This window comes from Mercenaria mercenaria, chromosome 4 (genome assembly GCF_021730395.1).
Source record: "Mercenaria mercenaria strain notata chromosome 4, MADL_Memer_1, whole genome shotgun sequence".
NCBI lineage: Eukaryota > Metazoa > Mollusca > Bivalvia > Venerida > Veneridae > Mercenaria > Mercenaria mercenaria.
This window is the reverse complement of record NC_069364.1, coordinates 2,818,715-2,843,158: the sequence shown is the minus strand read 5'-3', so window position 1 is coordinate 2,843,158 and position 24,444 is coordinate 2,818,715. Positions and strand designations below refer to the sequence as shown.

Sequence of the window (24,444 nt, the reverse complement as noted above, 5' to 3'; positions counted from 1 at the left end):
TTGTTAACAGCTCATTTGCAACTGTTTCATACTTTGCTTGATATATGTATGTGTTTATAGATGTTATAAATAAAGTAATAAAATCCTCAGTTGATACGTTTTCGTAAAACGTTTAACTTGAAGTAATTTGTAGCTTAAGTTTGATTCCGTAACAAAGTTACCTACAATTTATTTACATAAAGAGTTAAAGAATTCCAGGCGTAATAGAAAGCACAGTTTAAGTTTTTCAAGAACTTATCATCAAAACACTAATTTAAAATATTTTCTCAAATTGTAGATTTCAGCCCTTAAATAAGGCAGAAATTTTCAAGAAAATGCTTTTGTAATTTTGCAAAGAAAATGCCAAAAACGCACAGGAGCTGTCATGTATTTTTGCCCACAAATTTAATGTGACCTCTAGGCACCTGCATAATGATGTATAGCTTTAATCTGGGTCTTGAATCACGAAAGAGGATATTCAAAAAACCCTGTTACAAACTAGGTGGATCAAACCGTGTAACCGTTCGTATCGTGGTTACGGAAGCCACCGGGATAAAACCTGCAGAGTCGAAGGAACAAGTCAGCCATGTAACTGCATAAATGTGACTTTATTTTAACAAAACAACCATAATAGTAAAAAGTGAACAAGTATATGTAAAATATGAATGTTAAATGAAATGTATTCCTTTATCATAAATTACCTATAAACATGAGGCAAACATGAAAAATACTGGATATATAACGAACAAACAACAAGTATGATGCTTATAATATCTAGATATTGGCAACAGCGATTCGTACCATATTTTCATGAAACCATAACTGAAATTATGCAACTACACAAGATCTAGTTATATCTTCCGTCTAATAATAAGCAACTAATCTATCATTACAATGTTCTTTCAAAATGATTAGTAAGGGAAATTCATTATACTTAAATACGTTTTCCGCTCAGATTATCCTGATCTAATTTCAATTGTGAATAAATGAATATTCAAAGTACGTTGTTTGGAAAGAAGTGACTGAATGTATGTGAATAAGAATTTATAGTAATAAAATACACTTGATACATTTCTTTATAACAAACACTTCATTTACTGAATTATGACTATGAATTATCATTACATTACAATACGTTATTCAAATAACAAATAATATTTAACCGCAATATACAAAATATTAAAGTGTATAAAATGTTAGTAATTTTCTCAAAAATATTACATAAAACCTTACCTGCAGAATCCATCCAAGGAATATGTCAGTCATGTAACTGCATAAATGTGACTTGCCCTTCAATTCTTGGATTCTGCTTATATAGCAAGATGAAGACAAACATGCAGATGTTGTTGATTTTTATTATGTATTCCTGGATGGCAACAGAGATGTAACCAGATAATGAAAATTATCTCACCATTAGTACGATTTTGTGCAATAGTATCATTATTACCAACAGTTGGATGAATTCTACTATCTGTTTATAAGAGAAATTGTATAATATTCATAAATGTCAGCAAGAACAATCAACAATATTAACTATTATCGATAGTTAGGATATATCTTGTTATTGGCAAATTAACCAGCTGTTCGAAACTTTAACAGACTCTTAAACTAACCGCCTATTAAATTTTGACTCAAAATAGTAGTCTTGATGGGAAACACTAGTACGATGTAATAGTTTTACTGTAAAGACATTTTGGTGTTCATAATCATTAACTCATACATTTGGTTTTCAAAGTTTTCTAAAATGTCGAAATATAACTGTAAAAGTTAATCGACTGTTAGCTTAATCGCCTGTTAAAGTTTTGAACAACTGGGTCTAGGCAAGCTCAGCTATACTGGTGTTCATTAGTGTCCACTTGTCATCTACAAGTACTGTTACTACAACAATACTACCTTGTCATTTTAGTACAGGCTTTATCTTTGCAATAATACGATGTGAGATGAGCTAAACAGTTCTATATATGTGTCAATCGTAAAGAAATTCCACTTATAAACATTGTTTAAACACATGCACAAACGCGTATGTATAACTTAAATCTTTATCTGAAATCATATTCAAAAATGTTACAGTTATGGTGGATCAGACAGCATTCTTTGTATTACAACTGTACCACTTCATCCGCTCTACATGCATATATCACGATATGTGTGTAATCTACTGCCGAATGAAAAATAACCATTTTCAGCTCGACTATACAAAGTATATGGAGAGCTGTCAAACTCATCCTGGCGTCAGTGTCTGACTCGGTGTCCACAGGTTGGTTAACATGATATAGATATGAAGTGTTGTCAGCGCCGGGAACAACAATGTGATGATTTTCGTTTTCAAGCCTTCAGCGTTAGAATTTTTCCATCTGCACCTCATAATTCTCCAATATTTTCTGGGAACTATATAACTTAAACCATTCATTGGAAATTCAAGAGTATTATAAAAAAATTACCTCAGTGATTCTTAATATAATTAGTGTAATCACTAATATCTGGTGGTGAATGATTAACTCCTGAATCTTACTATATTACTGTACTACAGTATTTGCTAATTAGAGTACTTTAATTGTGTGAGATTCGAGTAGGTTTCGTGATTGCATTCTGTCATATTACATGTATTAAAACAATTAACTAGTCTACATTTAATCATCAAGGTATCTTCGAGATACCTAAAATGAGCGCGACTTACAATATATGTGAATCTGAAGCCGACCTACAAATGGCTAAGATATTAAGGTGTAACTTAAAAGTAAAGTTACGCCATAAAACATTAACGTATGTAGACAGAGTCTTGATACGTGACTAAAACTTATAAATAAGTGAGATAGAATAGTCGTGGAATGACGAAAGGAAGCATAAGATGTTTGGCAGAAAGCACTCTAGATGGAACAGGACGTGAGGATAAACAAAAACAGTAGAAGTGAATGAGAATCGACGAGAAACAATAGCCCATGATATAGCAATCAAAACAATACTAAGCGTGAAATAAGAGTTGTTAAATTTCACCACTAAAAAAAGAAAGTAAAGGTAATGGACTGATTATTAATGTTCATTTGAGAACTTGCATATTTTGCAAGCTAAGTTTTAATAATTAACGATAGAAAATAAGCAAATATACTTAGGTAGTTTGTAGTAGTAGGTCACATGTTCATCTAAATCTCGCTCTGATACTACAACACCATTATTAATTATTACTATGAATGGAAATAAAACTGTTAACTTAAAATAACAATCTTCTTTCAGATTACTACAAAACTAGGTAAGTAAAATTCAACCCAACTACTAGTGTAGTATAAAAGAGATAAACAGATCAAAAATACACAGACCATACTATCATATTTACCTGCCTTCCATTTAAAGAATATCAAATAATTATAGACTTCATATGTTATAGTCTCGATGCATAACGTGGAGTCATGAAAATATCTTAACAGAAATACTGAAGTTCAGAAGATAGATATAATATCTTCGCATGTGCCTGTTAATACATGTTCATAACACCCAAAGTAGATTTACATATTTAATAGATTTATTTTTTACAAGGCGATAAAGTGAAAGTCGACAATTTGTCGTTCTTTCGTGTCATAGTGTCATCACCATAAAACATATTTAATTTAGTAATATGTCGTCCTTTTTGAAAAATGCAAGCGAGAGTTATGGTTCTTGGTATACTTCCTAACCTAAAAAATCATAACAAGTATGCAAAGTTTCAAAGATATATCTCTTATAGTGTATGAGAAAATTTAGACCTAAACAAAAACCAACGCTGACACCGACGATCAAATGACAATTTTACCTAGTTTTCAGAACTCAGACGAGCTAACAACGCATCCGTACATATGCCGATCCTTTTTCTGCAGTATTATTATATTTTTTTCACTTGTAAGATTACTTAACATAAAGAGCTCGTCATGTTAGATGTTATTTCTCTATGCATATGTTACGGAAGGTAAAGACACGAAAGGACAACAAACTGATTTGTGGCAATGAAATAAGAACACAAAAGGACGGCAAATGTCAGGAAAATTGCTTTTCACATGTGATCTGATTTGTGTGTATTTTTTACGTCCTTTTCAACAAAGATTCAGTTGTGAAGAAGCTATCATTGCAATTCGTTTCCTGTCAATTTTACCATTTGAATTTTTCGGAAATGTCTCAAATGCAAAATAATACTTCGGCTTGTTATAAGCGGCCTCAGTCCACAGATGGTCGAAATGTGTGTGCATATCCTTTACGCCCACACTCTTTGTCTTCGATAGCAAGATGCATGCGCAAATGGCATGGTGTAATCTTTCGTCAGGAACCGGTACGACTACCACGGCCTCTACTTCTGAGCAACTGATTAAGATTTTTTCAACTTCTTGAGGAAAGATCTTTACAGTACCAACAGACATTAGTTCGCTTGTCCGTCCATGTAATATAAAGTTGCCGTCTTCTCGTATATGCGCCACATCACCAGTGTGAAGCCAGTTTCGTTTGTCAACTGTATCTAGAAATTTTTCCTGCATATCTTTGTACTCTAGGAATCTATAAACGCTCCTGACAAGCAACTCTCCTTCCTGTCCACGTGGCACAATATTGCCATGTCTGTCAACAAGTTTCATCTCAATTCCTGAAACAAGTGAATATATATGTTCGTTTGGTCCTCGTAGTATATTTGTTTTACTTTTGTGTACTTGTAAATCATGTTCTCATGCACATAAATATTGCATTAACTTATTACATATACATGTAGCATACCCCTGTAGTATTTTGAAATACATTCCCACCACGGCCATTTTCTAAGAGCGGTAGCTTCACAATCAGAAAATGTAAATTATAGAAATGAATTATTGCCACAAAATTGAGACGTCAACAGTATTGACCATATTTTTCTAATAGTATACTTAATTACCATTAAAATGACACTAAAGCTATTAAAAAATGATTAATTTTGATAACTTTAAATAATAAATATATTCAATGTTGGTCCAGTGTTCGAATCCCGGTCGAAAAACTGGATATTTCTGAGATATACTCCTGCTTGCCTCCCATCTAATTAATAAGCCAGTACTGGAAATACAGTTTCGTGTAAATCTGTGCTATCCATCGGGCACGGTAAAAACTGGACTGTCTTTTTTCAAAGATTTAGGCTAAGTTTGCCGGACAGGCCTGTACATAATGGATTTCTTTCGGTCTGTTCTAAAAGTTTTCTCTCGCTCTGTACCGCTGTTCGCTCTGTGCCTACACTAGTGGAGAATGTACTGGCACACTCATTGGCTGCCTTTGATTGTAAAGCGCATCTAAAGTTGTTTATCATAAAATGGGCGCTATATTAACATCGTATAATATGTTTCATGCCTTTCCGTTGTGAATGTTTATTTGAAAATTCAGTGTTCTATAGTACTGAGCAATGTTTTTTTTTAGTTGATTTTATTTGTGAGTTATTGGCACATTATGAGATGCTGGGATGTCTTTAAAATTCCAATGATCGTAATTTAAACGATCCTATCAAGCAACTTGAATAAGAAATAGGAAGTTAATACACCTGCCGTCTGTGGAAACCCCATGAAATAAACAAGGACAAAGTCCAGCAGAAAAAAGCTCTCATATTTGAATATCACTGCACTTATCCTGACCATACATTTAACTAGGCAATGAATGTCATTTTAATATACTATAAAAAGTCATACCTGGTAACGGTTTCCCGATAAGTCCATCCTCATACTCTTCAGAACTATAAGAGGAAAAATTTGATACATCGCCTGTCTCTGTGGATCCGTAACAGATGACCAGTTTCTTACAAAAACGGTCTAGAATTGCTGAATAATGCTTTGAGAATCTAACATAAAAGTATAGTAGAATATCATAAGTAAGTGACGGGAACTTTGATACAGCAGTTATTAAACAAATAATTGATCAATAACAGAGAAAGTAAAAGGTATGTTTTCTTTTTAGACTGATAAAGTTTCATTTGAAATTTAGTGACCATTAGTAGAGAAAAGACTTCTTTAAGCAGACACTTGCCAATTCTTATATTATTCGTAAAACTCATCTTTACTCTTCATGAAGCTAATAAAAGATGTTTGGTCTGTGGGTAAGACAATGCCATTCTATACAATGCTTATTTTATAACGACGAATTTCTTAGAACAATCGAAGGTGTAGCAGAATAAGGGTCAATGGTTAGACCATTTATTTTTAGTCTGTCTTTTTAAAAAATATCTCCAGGTCGTCTTGAATGATGTTCAAGATACGTTTGTCGAATATGATAAATCCCTGTTTCAGTCGCGTTCAACCTATTTGAGTGCCATATATCAAGTCTTTACGTTCATGTTCGGCTTACAACTCATTATTCATTTCAAGAATATTTTACGTAGCCTAAGCCAAATGTTTAACTCATCTAGGACATGTGCAAAATCAGTCATAGAGCAAGGTCTGGCAGTGAGTTTTTTAAATAAACTTCAAACGACTGATTGAACTGTTTAAGCAATATGCCATATTTACGGTTCAATTATGTAGGCTCAAAGTCACAACTCAAAATTATCAACCATCCATATTCCTTATATGTTTGATATTAATTTAGCCACGCGAAGAAGCTTTTAAAACATACGCCACTTTGCCTTAAACATACGTTCTCGAACACATCTTAATAGACATTTGCGAATTAATCCGATGCCGAATCCGAATCTGACTTCGGGTATACTTTAGGGACTTTCTCAAAACATTTAGTGGTTCAAATGATAAAAATGGTTGTTGGCTAACATTTTAACGTTGAGCTGTTTTTATCGGTTGACTACATATCTTTATACTCCCCGAAGGGCGAGCATATAGTTGTCGCTTTGTCTGTCCGTCACACCTTTGTCCGGTGTATAACTTGAAAAGTATCAATGGCATTTGATTGAAACTTCACATTATCATAGAGGCCATTGAGACAAAGTGCAGTGTCAAAGAATCATAACTCTACCTTACCTAGTTTTTGAATTATTTCCCTTTATTATACAAAATAAGGCTTGTCCAGAGCCCTACTTGAAATGTATTAATGGCATTTCATTTAAACTACACGAAATGATAGAGGCTATTGACGGGAAGTGGAGTGTTAAAGAACTGTAACTCTACTATACCTAGAATTTTAATTATCTTCCTTTATTTTACAAAACAAGGCTTGTCCGGAGCATTACTTGAAAAGTATTAATGGTTTTTCATTGAAACTTCACAGAATGATAGAGGCCATTGACAAGAAGGGCAGTGTTAAATAATCATAACTCTACCTTATCTACTTTTTTAATTATCTCCCTTAAGCACATGCATCTGGTAGGATCATTCGGTTTTACCGATTCCTTGTGCTAAACTGACTACCATACTTACCAAGTTGTCGTTCGAATAATGCAAACGTGTACTGTCTGCAGATCTTAATGAAGACATTAAACAGATCGCAACCATGTTTTTCAGATTTTTGTCCACCATGTTTCTAAGTAGTCGTCGAAATACGTCGAACTTTACACGTTTTAGTTTCTTTAAGTTAATCGTTCCGTAGCTCACAAATATGATATCTATACATGTTATATATTCTAAGTGTTGTTTATTGCTTATGGAACTCAAGCTGTTACAATATTTATTTCATATATAATACGTGGTAAATACACTTTAATTGCTATGATAACAAATATGTTGCCGATTTTGGTTAGACTTATCTACCATGTAAATAGACAAATTCCAGAGCAATGAAGAAATTTGACTTTAAATAAAATAAAGGATATAAATTTCATTGATAATTTTGCTGTCTCTGTAGGTTTAGATTAGTGTGATGTATTCAATCAGGTTCTACTTCTTGATACCAAAATATGCATATTTTGCACTTTTTTCACCCGAAACAAAAAAACGAATTACCTATGTTCCGGCGATTTTAGCGGGGTGGGGCGCCGAGTGCGCTCCCCCCTGAATCCGTCCTTGGTTTAAGACAAAGAAGATCTGAAAATTTTACTCTGTTGTTGTATGAGGAAACCCTGCTCCACTCCCTGGCAGTCACATTCTTTAGACTCACCAAAGAAACATTTCCGTGGAATCATATTTAAATCAGCTTAGCAGTCTTGTAAAAGGCGATTCTCAAAAAATTCGTTATAGTTAAGATAATATGGAAACCTTGTTTGCCCCTCACGGCCATGTTTAACATAGCGAATGATCTGACGGCCACCTAATAAAAATGTATGCACAACAGCCATATATAATAAGAAAATCTGAAAGATTCGACTATTCTATATATTAGTAACTTGCGGTCAGGACATAATGAAATTTGGTTGAAGGAAACATTACTGTGAGATAGTGTTGAAAATGGAGTAAGTAAGAAAAATAATTCTTAATTTCGGTTGCTATCGCAACCGGAACTCTGCATGGATGACCCCATATTTTCATGTATCGAAGGAGCACCTACAACATGTACAATATTTTTTTCTGTTATGTCTGGACAAAACTGACTCTGTGGTTAAGGAGAAGATGATCATAACAATAAGTACGGGGGCTGATGACGGACGTACGATATGGACATTTCATGATCATAGATACACCACCAGTACGGCATGATAGGTGAACTTAATATGTCCAGGATTATCTGTGAAAAAATAAAATAAATAAGAATATAACCATAACACGTTTTCTTGTATTGCAAATTTCTTCACTGAACCTTTTTAGAAAATTAAATTTTAACTATATAATGACGTAAAAATCCATAAGAGTCACAAAACAAACATCTCTTATTTGCCCTACAGAACTACTAAGGTATTAGGATAATATGCAGTCCTTAGTTCAAGCTTGCGCTTTTGGTGCGTGGCATTCCCTGTTTGATATTTCTCTTTGTTTTTACAATGAACTCACTTGATAACGTACGAAGTGATGCCAGAAATAGGAAGAAAGACGTCTACTGTCCGCCCTTTGTGTTTCCACAGATAATAGGTCATAGCGTCTGAGACGTGTGGCTTTTTCTTAACACTTAACTGAATAGTGTTAACTAAATTTCATTGTTGTTTAAAACAGTAATGATCAAACATTATGAGGCCTAAAAAATTGTGTAAATTGTGTTTCCAGTTTCCCGACCTACCCTAAATGTTTTGCCCGACCCTAAATGTTTTATGGCCTTTTTATCATGCTTTAAACATGGTCAGTGATGTCATAATTGAACTTACTGATGCTCTAAAGGCACAACCCCTTATTTTTATTCATTTATTGAGAAAAATTAATTTCCGAAAGGCCCTTCTCAATAAAAAATATCAAAAACACAAAAAATTACCGACCTACCTGCCCTGCTTTTTAGCATGTTACCGGAAACAAACATTTTTTTGTTAGGCCTGACTACTAAAAACAATAGATTCAAGTTAAAACAATGAATTAAATAGACCAATATTTTGCTAATATTTCTGATTGATGTAAATTATAGCACATAAATGTTTTGAGATTATCCCTTAAAATACAATATGAATATCGGATTACAATCTCGGATTCGGTATCGGATTAATTCGCAAATGTCTATTAGCTGTTCATTAATCGAATAATAAACGTTGCCGCACTAACAAAGAATATTCATTAGGGAGCTCAATTTTATAAAATTTACTTGCGTATATATTTAGCAGAACACATCATTTTTGTAATTTCATTTATGTTACATAATCAGCAAGAATAACAACAGACAAACCTTTCTGAGAAAAAAATGATAACTTTGACAGAAGAAAATTTGGGCTCATTTCCACGACTTCTAAGAAGATCCGAGACAAGATATCCAGGTAGATACACGTGTGTGCACTTTTCTTGGTATATGACGTCGGACAGGAAATCTGCAAAGGATCAACCTATTATTAAATAATGTGAAGGCCAATGTCATTACCAGTGTAAAGAGTTTAACTTTAGTTATTTTTAATACCGAAGTATAACTTTTAAAGGCCCATCACGACCTAGTGATCTACTTTTTTCGCCCGTAAAAACTTCATGAAAATCTTTGTTATAATACAGGTAATATACAGCTATACTACAAGTTTTCATATGGACAATTTAGGCCAACCTGAATAAATATGTTTTCACAACTTTATCTGCAAACTTATTCAGTCAATCTCTTTTTAGCATAGTTTTAAGAATATAGATGAATAACTGTCTTACACTGTAGAAACAAAATGTGATTGAAATTTAACTAAATACAATGATTTATGTACATATTACTACATGAATTCAATGAATGCTAAGACATTAAATACATTGTCTTGGCTTAATATAAGTATGTCACTGTCAATTTGAAACTAAATTCTTGTATAACTCAATTTTTTATGCCAATCATGTATAATTACCATCATGAAATGCAAAAGAATACAGTTATTTTGTGGTGCCTCTTTAAACGTTTCTTGAAAAATAAATACGTAAATTGTGCCAAACAATACCTTACAATAAATTACAATAATTTGTTACCTATATTGTTTGTATGAATCGATAAAGAACTGTTCAGTATCACACGAGTTGCTCCAAAGTTGAAGAACAAACTGGGAGCGCCTCCACTCCATCCAAGCGGCCTGTCGCAGAAATATCGGGACTGGCTGTCTATTTCAAGGCAATCTTTGAGTAGATACGTACTGCCGGGAAATCCAAAATGAGCATGCCCTACCAATTTTGGTTCACCGGTGCTGCCGGATGTTTTGAAATACATAGCCAAGTCTTCAGGATACGCATCTGGAAGTTGTACTTCTGGCGTATTTGTTAAACTGATAACATGACTGTCTTTTTCTTTAAAGTGGAAATGAATCAGTTCAGAGGATTTGTTATTGTAGACGACGTCAAGAAGACAGAAAACATCTTGAGATGACTGAATGTTCTCTAACAGATGCCAGCTGTGTTCCCCTTGCTTAGCGTCCATTATAAGCAGTTTGGAATTTTGGCCACGAATAGTCTTCACGACGTCATACCCGTCCGCTCTACTTTGCAAAGTTGAAAAAGGTATTCCTCCAGCAAACTGTACACCAAACATTGCAACAAGCATGTTCAAGGAGTTTTCCATACAGAACGCAACCATATCACCTTTTTGGATTCCAATACTGGCCACAAACCACCCAAAAGATTTACTTTTTTCCAACAACTCTTGGCAGGTTATAGAATGTCTCTCTGCTTTTGCGTTGTATTCTACAAACGCGTCTTTGTTTGGATACAACTGTGCCCAATGTGCGATCATCTGTATGTAGGTTTTATACTTGTACTCATTTGAAGTCGGAGTATTTTCGTAACTAAGAGTGTTGTCCATTCTGAAGAGGTTTCCGCCGCAATTATCTAGCCTGCAAAACACAAGAAAATCATGTAACCAGTTTTAAGCGTTAAATCTGCCGATATATCAACATTTAACTGATATTATATTGGACTTCACATGTGCTACTCAATAGATGCGGTATAAAGGTTGATTTTAATCTTCTACCTCTTTGTGTATAATAGTGAGTGAAGTTTGATACGCTTGAGAGGTTTCCTGTTATTTGATTTTCAATTTGCCAATCTTAGATACCGTCGCGGGATTTTCTTTCAGTAAACATAGATCACATGATGTCCACTACAGATGCCGTCGAAGGATTTTCTTTTAATAAACATAGATCGTATGATGCCCATTTTAGATACCGTCGCGGATTTTTCTTTCAAAAATCATAGATCACATGATGCCCACTACAGATGCCGTCGAAGGAGTTTCTTTCAATAAACAGTGATCATATGATGCCCATTTCAGATACCGTCGTAGGATTTTCCTTTAATAAACATACGTCATAAAATGCTCATTTTAGACACCGTCGCAGGATCGCGGGATTTTCTTTTGATAAACATAGATCATAAGATGCTCATTATAGACACCGTCGCGGGATTTCCTTTCACTTAACATAGATATTTAGGTACTGTCGTAGGGTTTTCTTTTTATAAATATAGACCATTAGATGCCCATTGTAGGTACCGTCGTTGGATTGTCTTTAAATAAATTTAGATCATTAGATGCCAATTTTGGATACAATCGCTTTTTTAAAAGGTTTACTGAAACAATTTATATTGTCTTAGGATCTTTTTGTTACAAACTAGTGCATTTTTGTAGTCCTGATACCGGTCCGGTATCAGTGATGTATCTATTTTAAGTAACAGGGATGATCATTGAGAAAATAAATGGAAGCTGCTGTTGCTGTTATAACTTATGTAGATGTTTCTTGAACTTCGATTATAAATTGACATATCAGTTTGTATTCAGACATGAAGATATGGCTGCACTGGTTTGATAAAAAAATCATTTTATAAAAAGAACGCCCAGTTAAATTTAGTAACATAAATAGTGGTCCTCTGAGTTATTTGTGAACATGCACGTTCACGTGTTTAACGGGGTGTTGGATAAATTAAACAGAGTCATCATACGACAGAAAGAATATATTTTCTTTTAATTAGAATATTTCAATGTCAGATATCATTTTGTAGATGTAAATAACCGACACCGTATAAAGTAAGATACGTTAATCCATGCTGTTCTTGTACAATACTACTACATCTGTGATTATGTACTATCCTTCCATGAAACCTTTTTTTCATATTTGGAATTATTTTTGAAATTACATGTATCTGAGTATTACATAAAACTGCCTTTTAGTCAAACTGACGTTTAGTCAGAACTTAGGTAGTGATATACATGTATTGATAATTATTATATAATTATATATGTTATTGCTTTTAAAATAATCTTAACATAAAGTAGGAGAAAGGGAACATGTCAATCAATTAAAGGCATTGAACGCAGTAAAGAGTATAGAAAGTGCCGAACCTCCATCGAATGTAATAATTAATTTATTAAAGCTCAGAAAGATAGTTTTAAAGATTACAAGTTTTAAATGGAAGATTGATTAATACAATGCGTGGGACCTTTTTTCAAAATAAGTTTAAAAATATCTTTCTACATATCGAACTCTATGCAGTATTGACTGAATAAATATGACTTACATCCTAACTAGATATCTTATGGTGTGTGATTCTCATCTAAAGACTACGGCAAATGATCTTTCAATTTGAATAAAAAATATAGGGTATTTTATAAAATTTCACCGGTATTTCAGCTATACAAATTAGAAGAAAATATTGGCGAAAGATCAATTAAGTTAATGTTCTTTCGATGGGAAATGTGGACATAATGAGCAAAATATGTCAATGACAAATAATCATAGGCGCATGAAAGGCATTATTCAAGTTTGGATGACATGCAAACAAGGATGAAAATCAAACAGGGAAAGCCAACTTTTAAAAACGCAGCATCCCCAAACGTAAAACCAGAGGTAAAAACTATTAATTTTCATTGGACAACTTGCATATTTTGCAAGATAAAGGGGCAGTCTCCATAAGGCTGTTTTCCTGGTACAAACAGATTTTAATATATTTTTGCTAACAATTAGCCTTATGAATGGGCCTTACATCCCATGAGTAGTTAGCCAATCGGAGCTTTAGTTTTGAGAGAATTATGTCTTAAGTGTGGGTGGGGTAATTCCATACTTGTCCCGCCTTACATAACAAATAGGTGAATTTCAATGTTTTTATATCAGCTGGACTAAACGTAATGGGGTATAATATGTACATTATAAACACATACTGACATGATGTAGGACATTTGATTCTGCAGCATACCTTTACAAAAATATGCCACTTCATACGCACTTTGTAGAATCCTATACATTTTGCATCTACCATCTTTGCGGAAAACCACAACATTTCTTGATACAAGAAGAGAGACAAATCCCATTTACTGAGAATACTTGTTAATGACTAGACATTGCAGAATTATGGGGATTTTTCTGTGCGTTGCCTGTGAAGTGACTTATTTGCCCTTGACTGCAGAAAAAGACATGAGAAAAATGCAAAAAATGCCAAACTTTCTTATTTCACAATTGCAATTATTTTTATGTCTTAAAATCATATTTTAATTCTTTTAATTCTCAGTTGCTATTAATTTGATATTGTCATACAGCCTTTACACTCTCTTAGCGTTGCTGTACTGGTGAAAGCAATGGGGAAAAGATACATACTTTGCAATTAGATATAAGAGCCTGGTGTATATTTACTCCTTGTGTTATGTTTTCTGTTTCAACTTTCTGATATTTCATCGTCTTTTTGTTATTCTGCATAACCATCACGTGAGGAGTTATGCACTTTCGGTGCCCCATACCTCAGATGCAGCATCTGTCAAAGCTATCGTGAGTTTATCATGTGTATTGGGATGGCTTTAATTTTGCTGGTGGCATTTAAAACTTAAATAATAAGTAATAATAATGCCTGTTTTTATAAATATGTTAGTTCTCTGTTTTGGCGAAAGCTTTGTCATATTGGCAGATTTATATCTATGTCTGTCTTTTTGACACACAAGGTACTTCACAGAAGAAGGGGATGATGGTGGATCTAGTTCTGAAGTGCTGACATTATTATTTGATTGCCGTTCCCTTAAGATGGAGTTAGGCAAGGAGGAAGCTTGAATCCCGTAACATTTATCACAAAGGAAATTACTCTCACTAACTTTTGATTTTGATATTGAAGGTAAAACACAAATATCATGTTCATTCAATCTTCTTAGTCGGGACAAACGCCCATATCTGACTTTACAGCCTCTGCAGATTTTGCCTCTTGACTTTGCCACATCATATTGAAAACAAAATGTTATCTTATCTTTATTTTGACACAAAGTTAAATAACTTGCTAATTCTGGACGATATGATGTCAGAGGCTGGAAAGGACAAAAGAATCAGAGATTTATTCACGGAGGGATCGCATCACCGATCCTTGTCGGTGATTTCCATCAATCAAAACCTATACGCCAGCAAGGATCCGACACAGAGAAGAAACTGTCGTTATCTTGTAATGTTCAATAATCCAGTCGACAAACAATCTATGATCACATTAGCGAGACAGATGTACCCTGGTAAAACTGAATACTTTTTAAAGAAGTTTGAGAAAGCAACTAAACAGCCCTATGGCTTTCTATTGGTGGATCTAAAACCATTTACACCGGAACATGCCAGACTGAAATATGATTTAATGTGGATAGACAGAACATCTACGAACAACGAAAGCCTGACAGAACTGACCAATCAGATGACAGATCCAGGCCAAAATTGTACAAAAGGCGAGCAACAATCAGATTTAAATCATTTGTCAATCGGAATTCAAACTGTAGACATCCCAGGAAATAGTAGTGAAATTATGGCTGAAAATACGAATGCTTGCGACGATTGTGGACTTTTGTTTGACTCTTCGCACGATGTACAGAGACATGTAAAACGAGGATGGTATGCAGAAAATAACGATACTACACAACCAAAGGAAAGAAAAATAGACGACAGCAGTGATGATGAAATGGGAGATAACGTTGAAGAAAATCAGGCTTATCTATCCCTCTGGAAAAAAGCTATAAACTGTAACGACGATAAATACGACAAAATGTATAATCAGTTTATACAGGACGGAGAAGACAAGGAGTCTGCACAGGAAATGACAGAAGATCGTATCCAGCCATATAATGAACGCACATTCTTCAAAAAATACGAGTATTTGTTGGATTCGTATATTCTGCCATTTCAAAACAGTACACTGCATCAAAGATTTTACAAGACATACATTCATTAACACAGAAGCATGTAAGCACTGAGTCGGCAATTAAGCGTGTGCTGCGAAAGTACAAGCCTGACTTTAAAGAACTATTCGAGACAGAATTGTCGGACGAGGAAAGTGATGAAGAAAGCGAGGAGGACGAGTCTGATACTGAATAAAATACTTAATGTATAAACATTTATTTCATTTACGTTGTGGACTGTATACAGGATGAATGATTTGCAAGACGAAGAAATTAAAGGAACATTTTATGAGAGTGAATTACAGAAAGTGGACTATGATCCAGACCAGGCATTTAAAATAGAACAAATTCTCAAAACTAGAGGCAAAGGACAGAATAAACAATACTTTGTGAAATGGAGATATTATCCTAAAAAGTTCAACAACTGTGTGAAAGCTAATGACCTGCAGTGATTTTTACATACATATTGTATATACAGATTTTGATTACTAAACAAAAGCTCTTTTGTATAGCTTGTATATTGTATTGTTTGACTTGTAAATATCTTGTAAATAAATTGACATAAACTATATCCAATCTTATTTTGAATGTTTAAACCATGAAAGGACACTGGCGCGTGCCACCTGTCAAATATGAAAGATAGAATAACACTTTCAAACCTCTTAACCCCGTTTACAAAATATCTTACAAACTACCCGCCTATTTAGTTTATCGTATTGCTGAGTGAATAAGGTCAATTACCCGTAGCAAAACAATAAACCCGGCTCGATCATAAAGAATGTTTAACCATAAAAATATTTATATAAAAAGAAAGATTATTGTCAGTGTAATATTTTACCTTTATGTCCCTGCGGTTTATCTGAACCTTTCTCTTCGCCGTCTCTTTGAAATATGACATACCATATATACGTAAAAAGTATTATACAAATGTATGTCTTTATCAAAACAAGATTTGACTGGTTAATCTTAATCAAAACATTTCTTGATTGGTTACCTACATTATGCTGTTTTCCGCTTCAGCTTGATTGAATTTACTTTGTAATTGTGTCAAATAAATAAATGACAAATACACCAATTTAGAAATAGGTAAATGCAAAATTCAGCATATATCTTGTTAAAAATGGGATCTCATAGTTGTGTTAAAGAAAGTTTAATTTGTCAAATCTCTTTTATTTAGATTTTATCAAGAGTTTATTATGTATAAATCAAATTGGCGAATGCGTACAAACGTTTGTTACTGTGCCATTTTTTAACCTGTCAAATGTGCATACATTACACGCTCTGTGCATTCGATATTATAATATTCGGCCCAACTTCGGTGCTATCCGTATGTTTTACGGAAAGAAATTTTGGTTAAGTGTCCAAATTTCATTATTAGTATTGAAAGTGAAACACGTACTCGTTGTTCGTATCTGTGGCCCAATAGTTACAGCACATGACTCAAATGCTGGAAATCGCTGGTTCGAGCCCATTAGGGAGAACATTTTTATTTTTCATTTTTAATTGTTTATGTGATTTGTATGACTCCGATGACAGCAGTACCGACACCGCGAGTGAAACTGAATGATGCATTTAGCTAGTTGTAATTTATATGTATGAAATTTATAACGTAGTGGAATGAACTGTGAATAAAGATAACATAAACATGTATGTATTTAAAATGAGAAATTAAAAAAAAAATCAAAAAAAAAAAAAAAAAAAAAAAATACAAAACGAGATAAAACATAAAAAGATACTTGTGAAAATACAATAAAGGGAACATTGCATAAACATGTACATGTACAAAGTGTTTCTTGAAATTTGTGAAAGAAAAGAAAAGGAAAAAAAAAGCAGACTCTGAACGGTTTCGATCTTAAAATCTCCAGGTTTCAAGCTATTGACGATGACCACTTAGCTATCGTGACTTGCGTACATTTGTATGCTTGCTTTAAATATAAACCATTTTAATTCCTGGTTACTTTCCGTATACTATACGTAATGTACCGAAAATCAACCGAAGATTAAAATATTCTGTGCACCGCCCATGTAATCAATATGCATTTGACAGTTCAATAAAATAGTACAATACCGATATGATGAGTTATGAACCGTGGACTGTTACTATATTTTAACTACGGAAAGTCCAATATTTGTTACTATTATTAACTTAAAGTTATAGATTAAAAAAAAAAAATAACAGTGAAATTGCGTGCTATAGATTATAACAGTAAGAAAAAAATGAGTATTGATTTGAACATTAAAAACGTTTAAACGGTTATAAACTGGGAATCCAAGTTATGTAAAATAATGGATAGATTCACGGATGATCGATTCTGAAAATTCACTCATTTGCGGATTATCCAATATGGCGGCTTTACATATAATATAGAAGGGGTCACCGGGTGTGTGGTTCAAATGAGCCCATTAGACTACTAATAGCGAATATAATAATAATGATAATAAATAAATAAATAAATAAATAAATAAATAAATAAATAAATAAAAAATTCATTTAAGAAATAATTCATGGCAAAAGAGTGCTTTAAAACTATTTATGCACGATGGGCGGTTATACGTCGGGCGTAATAATTTCACGAGGGCGCAGCCCGAGTGGAATTATTTGTACGATGTATTATCGCCCGAGTGTATAAATAGTGTTAAAAAACTTTCGCCTTATATTATTTCGATTCTAATATGCTCTTGATCTTAAACAATAGATAAAATATAGTAGGGCTCTTTTTTGGTCGCAACAAAAAGTCTGACGTCACCGCACGTTAACGTGACATCACTCTAGCGTAAGCGTGTTTTAACAGAGACAAGCATATTAGAATAACTGGTAAAGCACAAACAGGACTCAAGAAAAACAAAACAAACATCGGTGAAAATATAAGGTTACTAGTTTGAAACTATTATTTATTAGATTTTTTTGCAGATTTACCCTCCTCCCAAAAAAAAAACAACAACAACAAAAAACAAATAACACAACATTTCATAGCATTGATCATGCTTTCATGTTCCAGACTGAGTGTCTATTAGGACAGGGTGCGGACCTGACAGTTTTTTTTAAATAAAGTTATTATTATTATTATTATTATTATTATTATTATTATTATGTACAACGCCATTGAATATTTCAATGTATAGAAATAGACGTTTAATCAAATTAACCATTTTCAGTTTCGGTTTCAGTATAGGATCTGCAGCCAGATAACTGATAGAGAGTAGAATGATCTGCTTCCAGATGCTTGTGACACTAGTACCATGCAGGGATCTGCCGCCAGATGCTTGTTACACTGTGGAGGGATCTGCCGCCAGATGCTTGTTACGCTGTGGAGGGATCTGCCGCCAGATGCTTGTTACACTGTGGAGGGATCTGCCTCCAGACGCTTGTTACACTGTGGAGGGATCTGCCGCCAGATGCTTGTTATACTGCGGGGGGATCTGCTTCCAGATGCTTGTTACACTGTGGAGGGATCTGCCGCCAGATGCTTGTTACACTGTGGAGGGATCTGCTTCCAGATGCTTGTTACACTGAGGAGGGATCTGCCGCCAGATGCTTGTTACACTGTTGAGAGATCTGCAGCCAGATGCTTATTACACTGTGGAGGGATCTGCAGCCAGACTGTTGTTACAGTATAGAGGGACCTGCAGCTGTCTTGTTACGTGTATTGGTACATTTAGCCAGATGTATTTACAGTGTAGAATATATTCTGCTGTGCTTGACTGTTATCAGCCGTTGTCTCTGGGATTCTTTGTCTCTCACAAATGCTTCTTAAATGATAATTTGGATTTTTTTAACTTGTGATAATTAGGAAAAATACATTGTTTGCTTCCAGAATGTTTATCCTGTATAGTTAATTCAGTTATTTTAGAAACAAATTTATTATTTTCATCAAAAGATGTCACTGAATATTTCTGAAATTTTTTGGAAAAAAAACCAACATTTTTTGCCTTATTTAAGTCACATAGAAATTGTTTTAATAGTGAGCACGCATCTTTCAAAGAATTTATGGACATTTTTATTGTGGTCGACAGCTGTGAAAATTTCAGATATCTGCAAAAATTTAGTTTTCCCAAACCCTTAATGTTAAAAGTATTTAAATTTACGTCATTTACGTATATTTACATTTACGTCAGATATTTGTTTTGATAATGAATAATTGTAAAATATTTCATGCAGTTTGATAACACAATACTTCTTGACAACTTGTTCTGCACTCTATTTTGAGACTTTCAGTTTTAGGCCATGTTTGGGCAAAAGTGAACCTTCTTTACTGGGAAAACCAGCAAAACAAATTCAATAGACTTTTGAAGCCCATTTTGTTATCTTTTACCTTTACAAAGCAAGCTATTATAATTGATCATTTTTAAAAGATATATCACTCACCTCCAAATAATAAAGCCACAAAGAAAACAAAAAAGAAATTCATTTCTTTCTAGCCTAAACAAAACGAACTGAAATTATTTTCCAAGCTGTTTTGTAGGATATTCAATACCTGATGTAACTTCACGGGTAATGAAGCTAAAAACCGGTTTTACTTGAATGTAAAGATGGGAGTGTCAATGTTTTGCTACTTTACAAACTTGCTGATGGGTACATTTAATTAGTTTTATATAATCGCATAAATGACAAATTTCAGACGGGTTGCTTCAAACATCCAACAAGTACATATTAATATAAGCTAAATATTGATAAAGGGGAAGGAAATGGTAAGGGGCGAAATGGGGTCGGGGGTGGGGGAGGAATCCGAAGGGGAGAGTTGAACAAGGACGAATATACAAGGGAATGCCATGTTCTGTAAAAGCAGTCGCACTACAACGTGAACCACAATAGCGCAGACACTCATGTTCCAAAGATAAACACACAACGATGATCAACTGAATAACATAGAAAAACGAACAAGCAACACTTAAGAAAACAGTAGGGCACCGTTATAGACTCACAAGCTTACAAACGCACCCACGCAAGTAGGAAAAACAATCAAGTACCGTCTTGGGATTCGGCTGCCAAAACAAAGAGGAGCCACGAAAACTTACTAAAAGTAAAGTATACTATTTACTGCGACCCCAACTACTCAGCATAAATTATAGCACATCAGTCACAGTGCTAATAAATGTTGCTTATTCATGACCTTTGAATTATTGTTTTTTTATGGGGATTCCGTGACTGTGTAGGCAATATAGCTTACTTCAAATCACTTGCCAACATGACTAAAGGTTCGAGTACCATTCGGAACTTCATGTATAAAAAGGAACCCAGCTGACTTGTGGAAGGTCAATGGTTCTATCCAGAGTGGTGTCTTGGACCTACCTCCACCACTGCATGCTTGAAAGATGCCATATAACTTTTGTCATGTGGCGATAATCATATCAATGTGTTTTTAACCTGACTTACCCTGCTAAATTTCTAAAATGAACTGGTCCATCTTTCAATTTGGACAGTACCATTTATTATTTGAAGTGGAGCTCACTGAAAATTTACTGACTGAAAAACGAACAGTGCAGACTATGATCAGGGGTGCAGACTGATCTTGGTCTGCACTGGTCGCAAAGGCAGAAACATTTGCCGCCAGCAGGCTAAAGGTTAAACAATCCCAACAAACCTAATAAATGTTCTGTGCTTTGTTTTGTAAGTCCTGCTAATCTTAAACTTGAATCTTTACAAAATTAGACTAATGCGCAAAGCCTATATTTATTACTTTGAAATTATACAAATTGTACGGCTCATTACTTTGCATTTCATATCACACCCAAAATATCTTACGACACATCTTTTCACTTGGCTGTAATAATGCACTAAAAGTACAAAAACCATCAAACTTGTTTGTAATTTGTAGTTTGTATTTCAGTAATCTTCATCTAAATTTTGGAATTCAACAAAATTAAAAACGAGAAAAAAAAGAAGAAAAGAAACACACACAAACAAACGAACAAACAAACAAAAACAATAGATTACAGGAGGAATGAAGTTTTTAAAAAAAATGGTGTAATTTTTCAGGATATTACAGTATTGGTCGTTTATACTTTTTCATGTTACAGTGTGACATTACATTCATATTTTTTACGGATTATATTTGGCACTGCTTTTTTGTATATGATTTGTAGCGTCAACTATAGATTCTGAAATCAGTCTTGGACTCATGAAAATGTATCAGTAGAAAATGTCATAGAAGGACGTCAGTAAAATTAACAATTATGTAAATTAACTACTGTTAAGTATCATAATAGTGGTATATTCTGCTGTTCTATATGTCTGCGTGTTACCAAATTAGAGAATAATTGAGCCGCACCATGAGAAAACCAACATAGTGCGTTTGCGACCAGCATGGGTCCAGACCAGCCTGCGCATCCGCACAGTCTGGTCAGCATCCATGCTGTTCACTAATTGTTTCTCTAATTGCAATATGCTTTGAAAGCGAACAGCATGGATCCTGACCAGACTGCTGGTCTGGATCCATGCTGGTCGTTAACTCACTATGTTGGTTTTCTCATGGTGCGGCTCAAATGTTTGCGTTGTATAAATGTTTTTATTGAATAATTATCTATAAACAAGATAACAGATGTTTAAAATGACAGTGGTGATATTCTGAATTCTGTGCAGAAGTAGACCTCCTCGGATGTTTCGGTGTCGTGATTAACACACACGTGATATATATATATATATATATATACCCAATGTTGTACCCAATTTAGGGATATGCACAGTCTCAAGATTTAGGGATCCTCAGTTACAGATCCTCTGTTGTCATAGATGCTCACGCTGGTATCTTTATCAATAAATACTTAATTACTTCCTGGATTACTGCCTTCGTAAAAAAGTACGTATGTGATGTTTTGTTCGTATTAAATGCAAAATGTTTAATAAGATACTTTTGAAGTAATTTCATAATTCTAACATGACATTAGCATTTCTAACTGACCACAAAGAGTGCTGCATTTTCAAGTACCAGCATATTAACAATTAACAAACTGACTTCAAATGCAAGTTTCACACCCAATCAGAAATAAAATATAAGTTGTTTTTGACATGTGCTACAAAATACGAAACTTTACAGTTTCCTTCAAATATTGAATTGATTTAATACTTTTGATTTAAAGATATGAGATTTTGAAATCAGTTTTGCTAGCATTTTTATCAATATCGCGAGTAACAAACTCGAAACTTTATGGCACATCAATATTATTACCCCTAGTGATTTAGATTATTCGGTTATTATGACTACATCATAATTATTACTGGTAATTAGCACCCCCGTGCCGTGCAATCAGGTTATTATAAACGGTTTATCATCGAACAGAACCGTGTTTTCCAACAACTATACAAAGATAATGTTTTTCTTTTCAGTTTTCGTTTTATTTATTATCACGCTTGTCTTCACGGGCTTCTATGCCTAATGGAATGAAATATGATAAACTCCTAAACTCTTATAAAATACAATTTGTATCTAAATTCGAACACAATAATGAATACAAGTGGGCCATAGTGCCCTTAGTCGCTAACCTGAAATATGAAACACTGAATCCTGAATGGTAACAACTATGTTTAGTATAACCAGAGGGCTTCTAAGTAATTTTCCTAAGTCACTCACCTGACCTTGCCTGTTTGAACTTGAATGTATCTACGACACGCTGAACCATGAATAGTAATAACTGTGTGTGGTATAAACTGATTGCCCCTTAGAAGAGTCAAGTGCAACCATTTGAACACATTTTGGAGAGGATCCTATTTTAACGCTACAGACCAAGTTACTTCTTTCAAGTTGATGTTCATAAAGCAGTCATTGATTTGATTAATACTTTTAGCTCTAGCGACCCCTTATAGTGGCCAAGCGCGCCCATTAAACAAAGAGGACCTAATATTGATGCTACTGTCTAACTTTGCTAACTTTGCTGAAAATCCATAAAGCGATTAATGGAAAGAAACTGGTTAAAGGTATTATACCGGTATTTTTTAGCTCCAGCGGCCCCTGCAGGGAGCCGAGTGCTCCCATTTGACGAAAATTAGGAGAAAACAGGTGTAAAGCGTTTTAATTCTTTATTAGTTCAAAAGTGGCTGGAAATGTTTATAGATTAAAAGCTTGATTTTGGCACATTTTTTGGAAATTCGCAGTTTCCTTAAATTTTCTCTCGACCATACGTTGCCAAATACATATACATGTATTTATGCAGATTTAACAAAAAATTAAAACAAGAAATGCATGTCATTCGTACAATCTAAGCTGTCTGGTATAAACTGCGAATTTAGTTTAATTTTAATACGACCTTGCATATTTTACACACAAAAAATCCAATTGCGGCATCCATTTGTCCTTGTTTACCAAACATACTGCTTTATACTGCAAATATCGGGTAGCGACCTATTTGCAAAGTTGTCGTAAAATTTATCAGTTACGCTGGTTCGAAACTAGTTTATAAGATTTTTAACGATAGTTTAAAATTTCGTCCTCTTTCTGTATAGACGGGCATTTGTCCCAAACAGATTTAAATATTGCTATGAGGATATGCTTGCCAATAAAATTAAAACGACCGCTAAGGAACTGCAGAATGGTGTATAACTTTAATCTGGATATTGGGTTATAAAGGAGAAATGTACGAAAAACACTAACATACTTGGTGGATCAAACAGTATCATTTGTATTACCTTGTAATTTTTGTAGAGCATTTGTTGATATGCAAATTTCTAGTGAGGTTGAAATAAAGAGAGTTAAGGATATGTGTCAATAGCAGAAATGACCAGCTTATAAATAGTCTTTTATGACTAATATTCATTTTGGCTTATCGAAGTTTTAATTTCTATACGCCCGTCTCTGAAAGAGCAGGGCGTATTATGTGAACACCCGTGGCGGGCGGGCGGCTTTCAAAAGCATATCCGCTCTCTAAGTCAAACAGTTTTCATCCGATCTTCACTAAACTTGGTGTCAATGTTTTTGG

The 24,444-nt window shown here is 34.1% G+C and overlaps 1 protein-coding gene across 3 annotated transcripts; it reads right to left on the bottom strand.

Moving 5' to 3' along the window:
- Positions 1-568: 568 nt before the first annotated feature.
- LOC123527665 (3-[(3aS,4S,7aS)-7a-methyl-1,5-dioxo-octahydro-1H-inden-4-yl]propanoyl:CoA ligase-like) lies at positions 569-20,042 on the bottom strand. Of its 3 annotated transcripts, none has more exons than XM_053540157.1 (5): positions 19,901-20,042; positions 10,392-11,245; positions 9,631-9,769; positions 5,640-5,788; positions 569-4,579 (listed from the first exon to the last, which is right to left on the bottom strand). In XM_053540157.1, exons 2-5 carry the CDS (start codon positions 11,212-11,214, stop codon positions 4,041-4,043), a joined length of 1,650 nt encoding a protein of 549 aa, XP_053396132.1. In that variant the 5' UTR covers positions 11,215-11,245; positions 19,901-20,042; the 3' UTR covers positions 569-4,040. The 3 variants fall into 3 exon arrangements, with proteins under 3 accessions (XP_053396132.1, XP_053396134.1, XP_053396133.1); XM_053540159.1 differs by having other exon boundaries at positions 5,640-5,683; XM_053540158.1 differs by lacking the exon at positions 19,901-20,042 and adding an exon at positions 16,373-16,484.
- Positions 20,043-24,444: the final 4,402 nt, after the last annotated feature.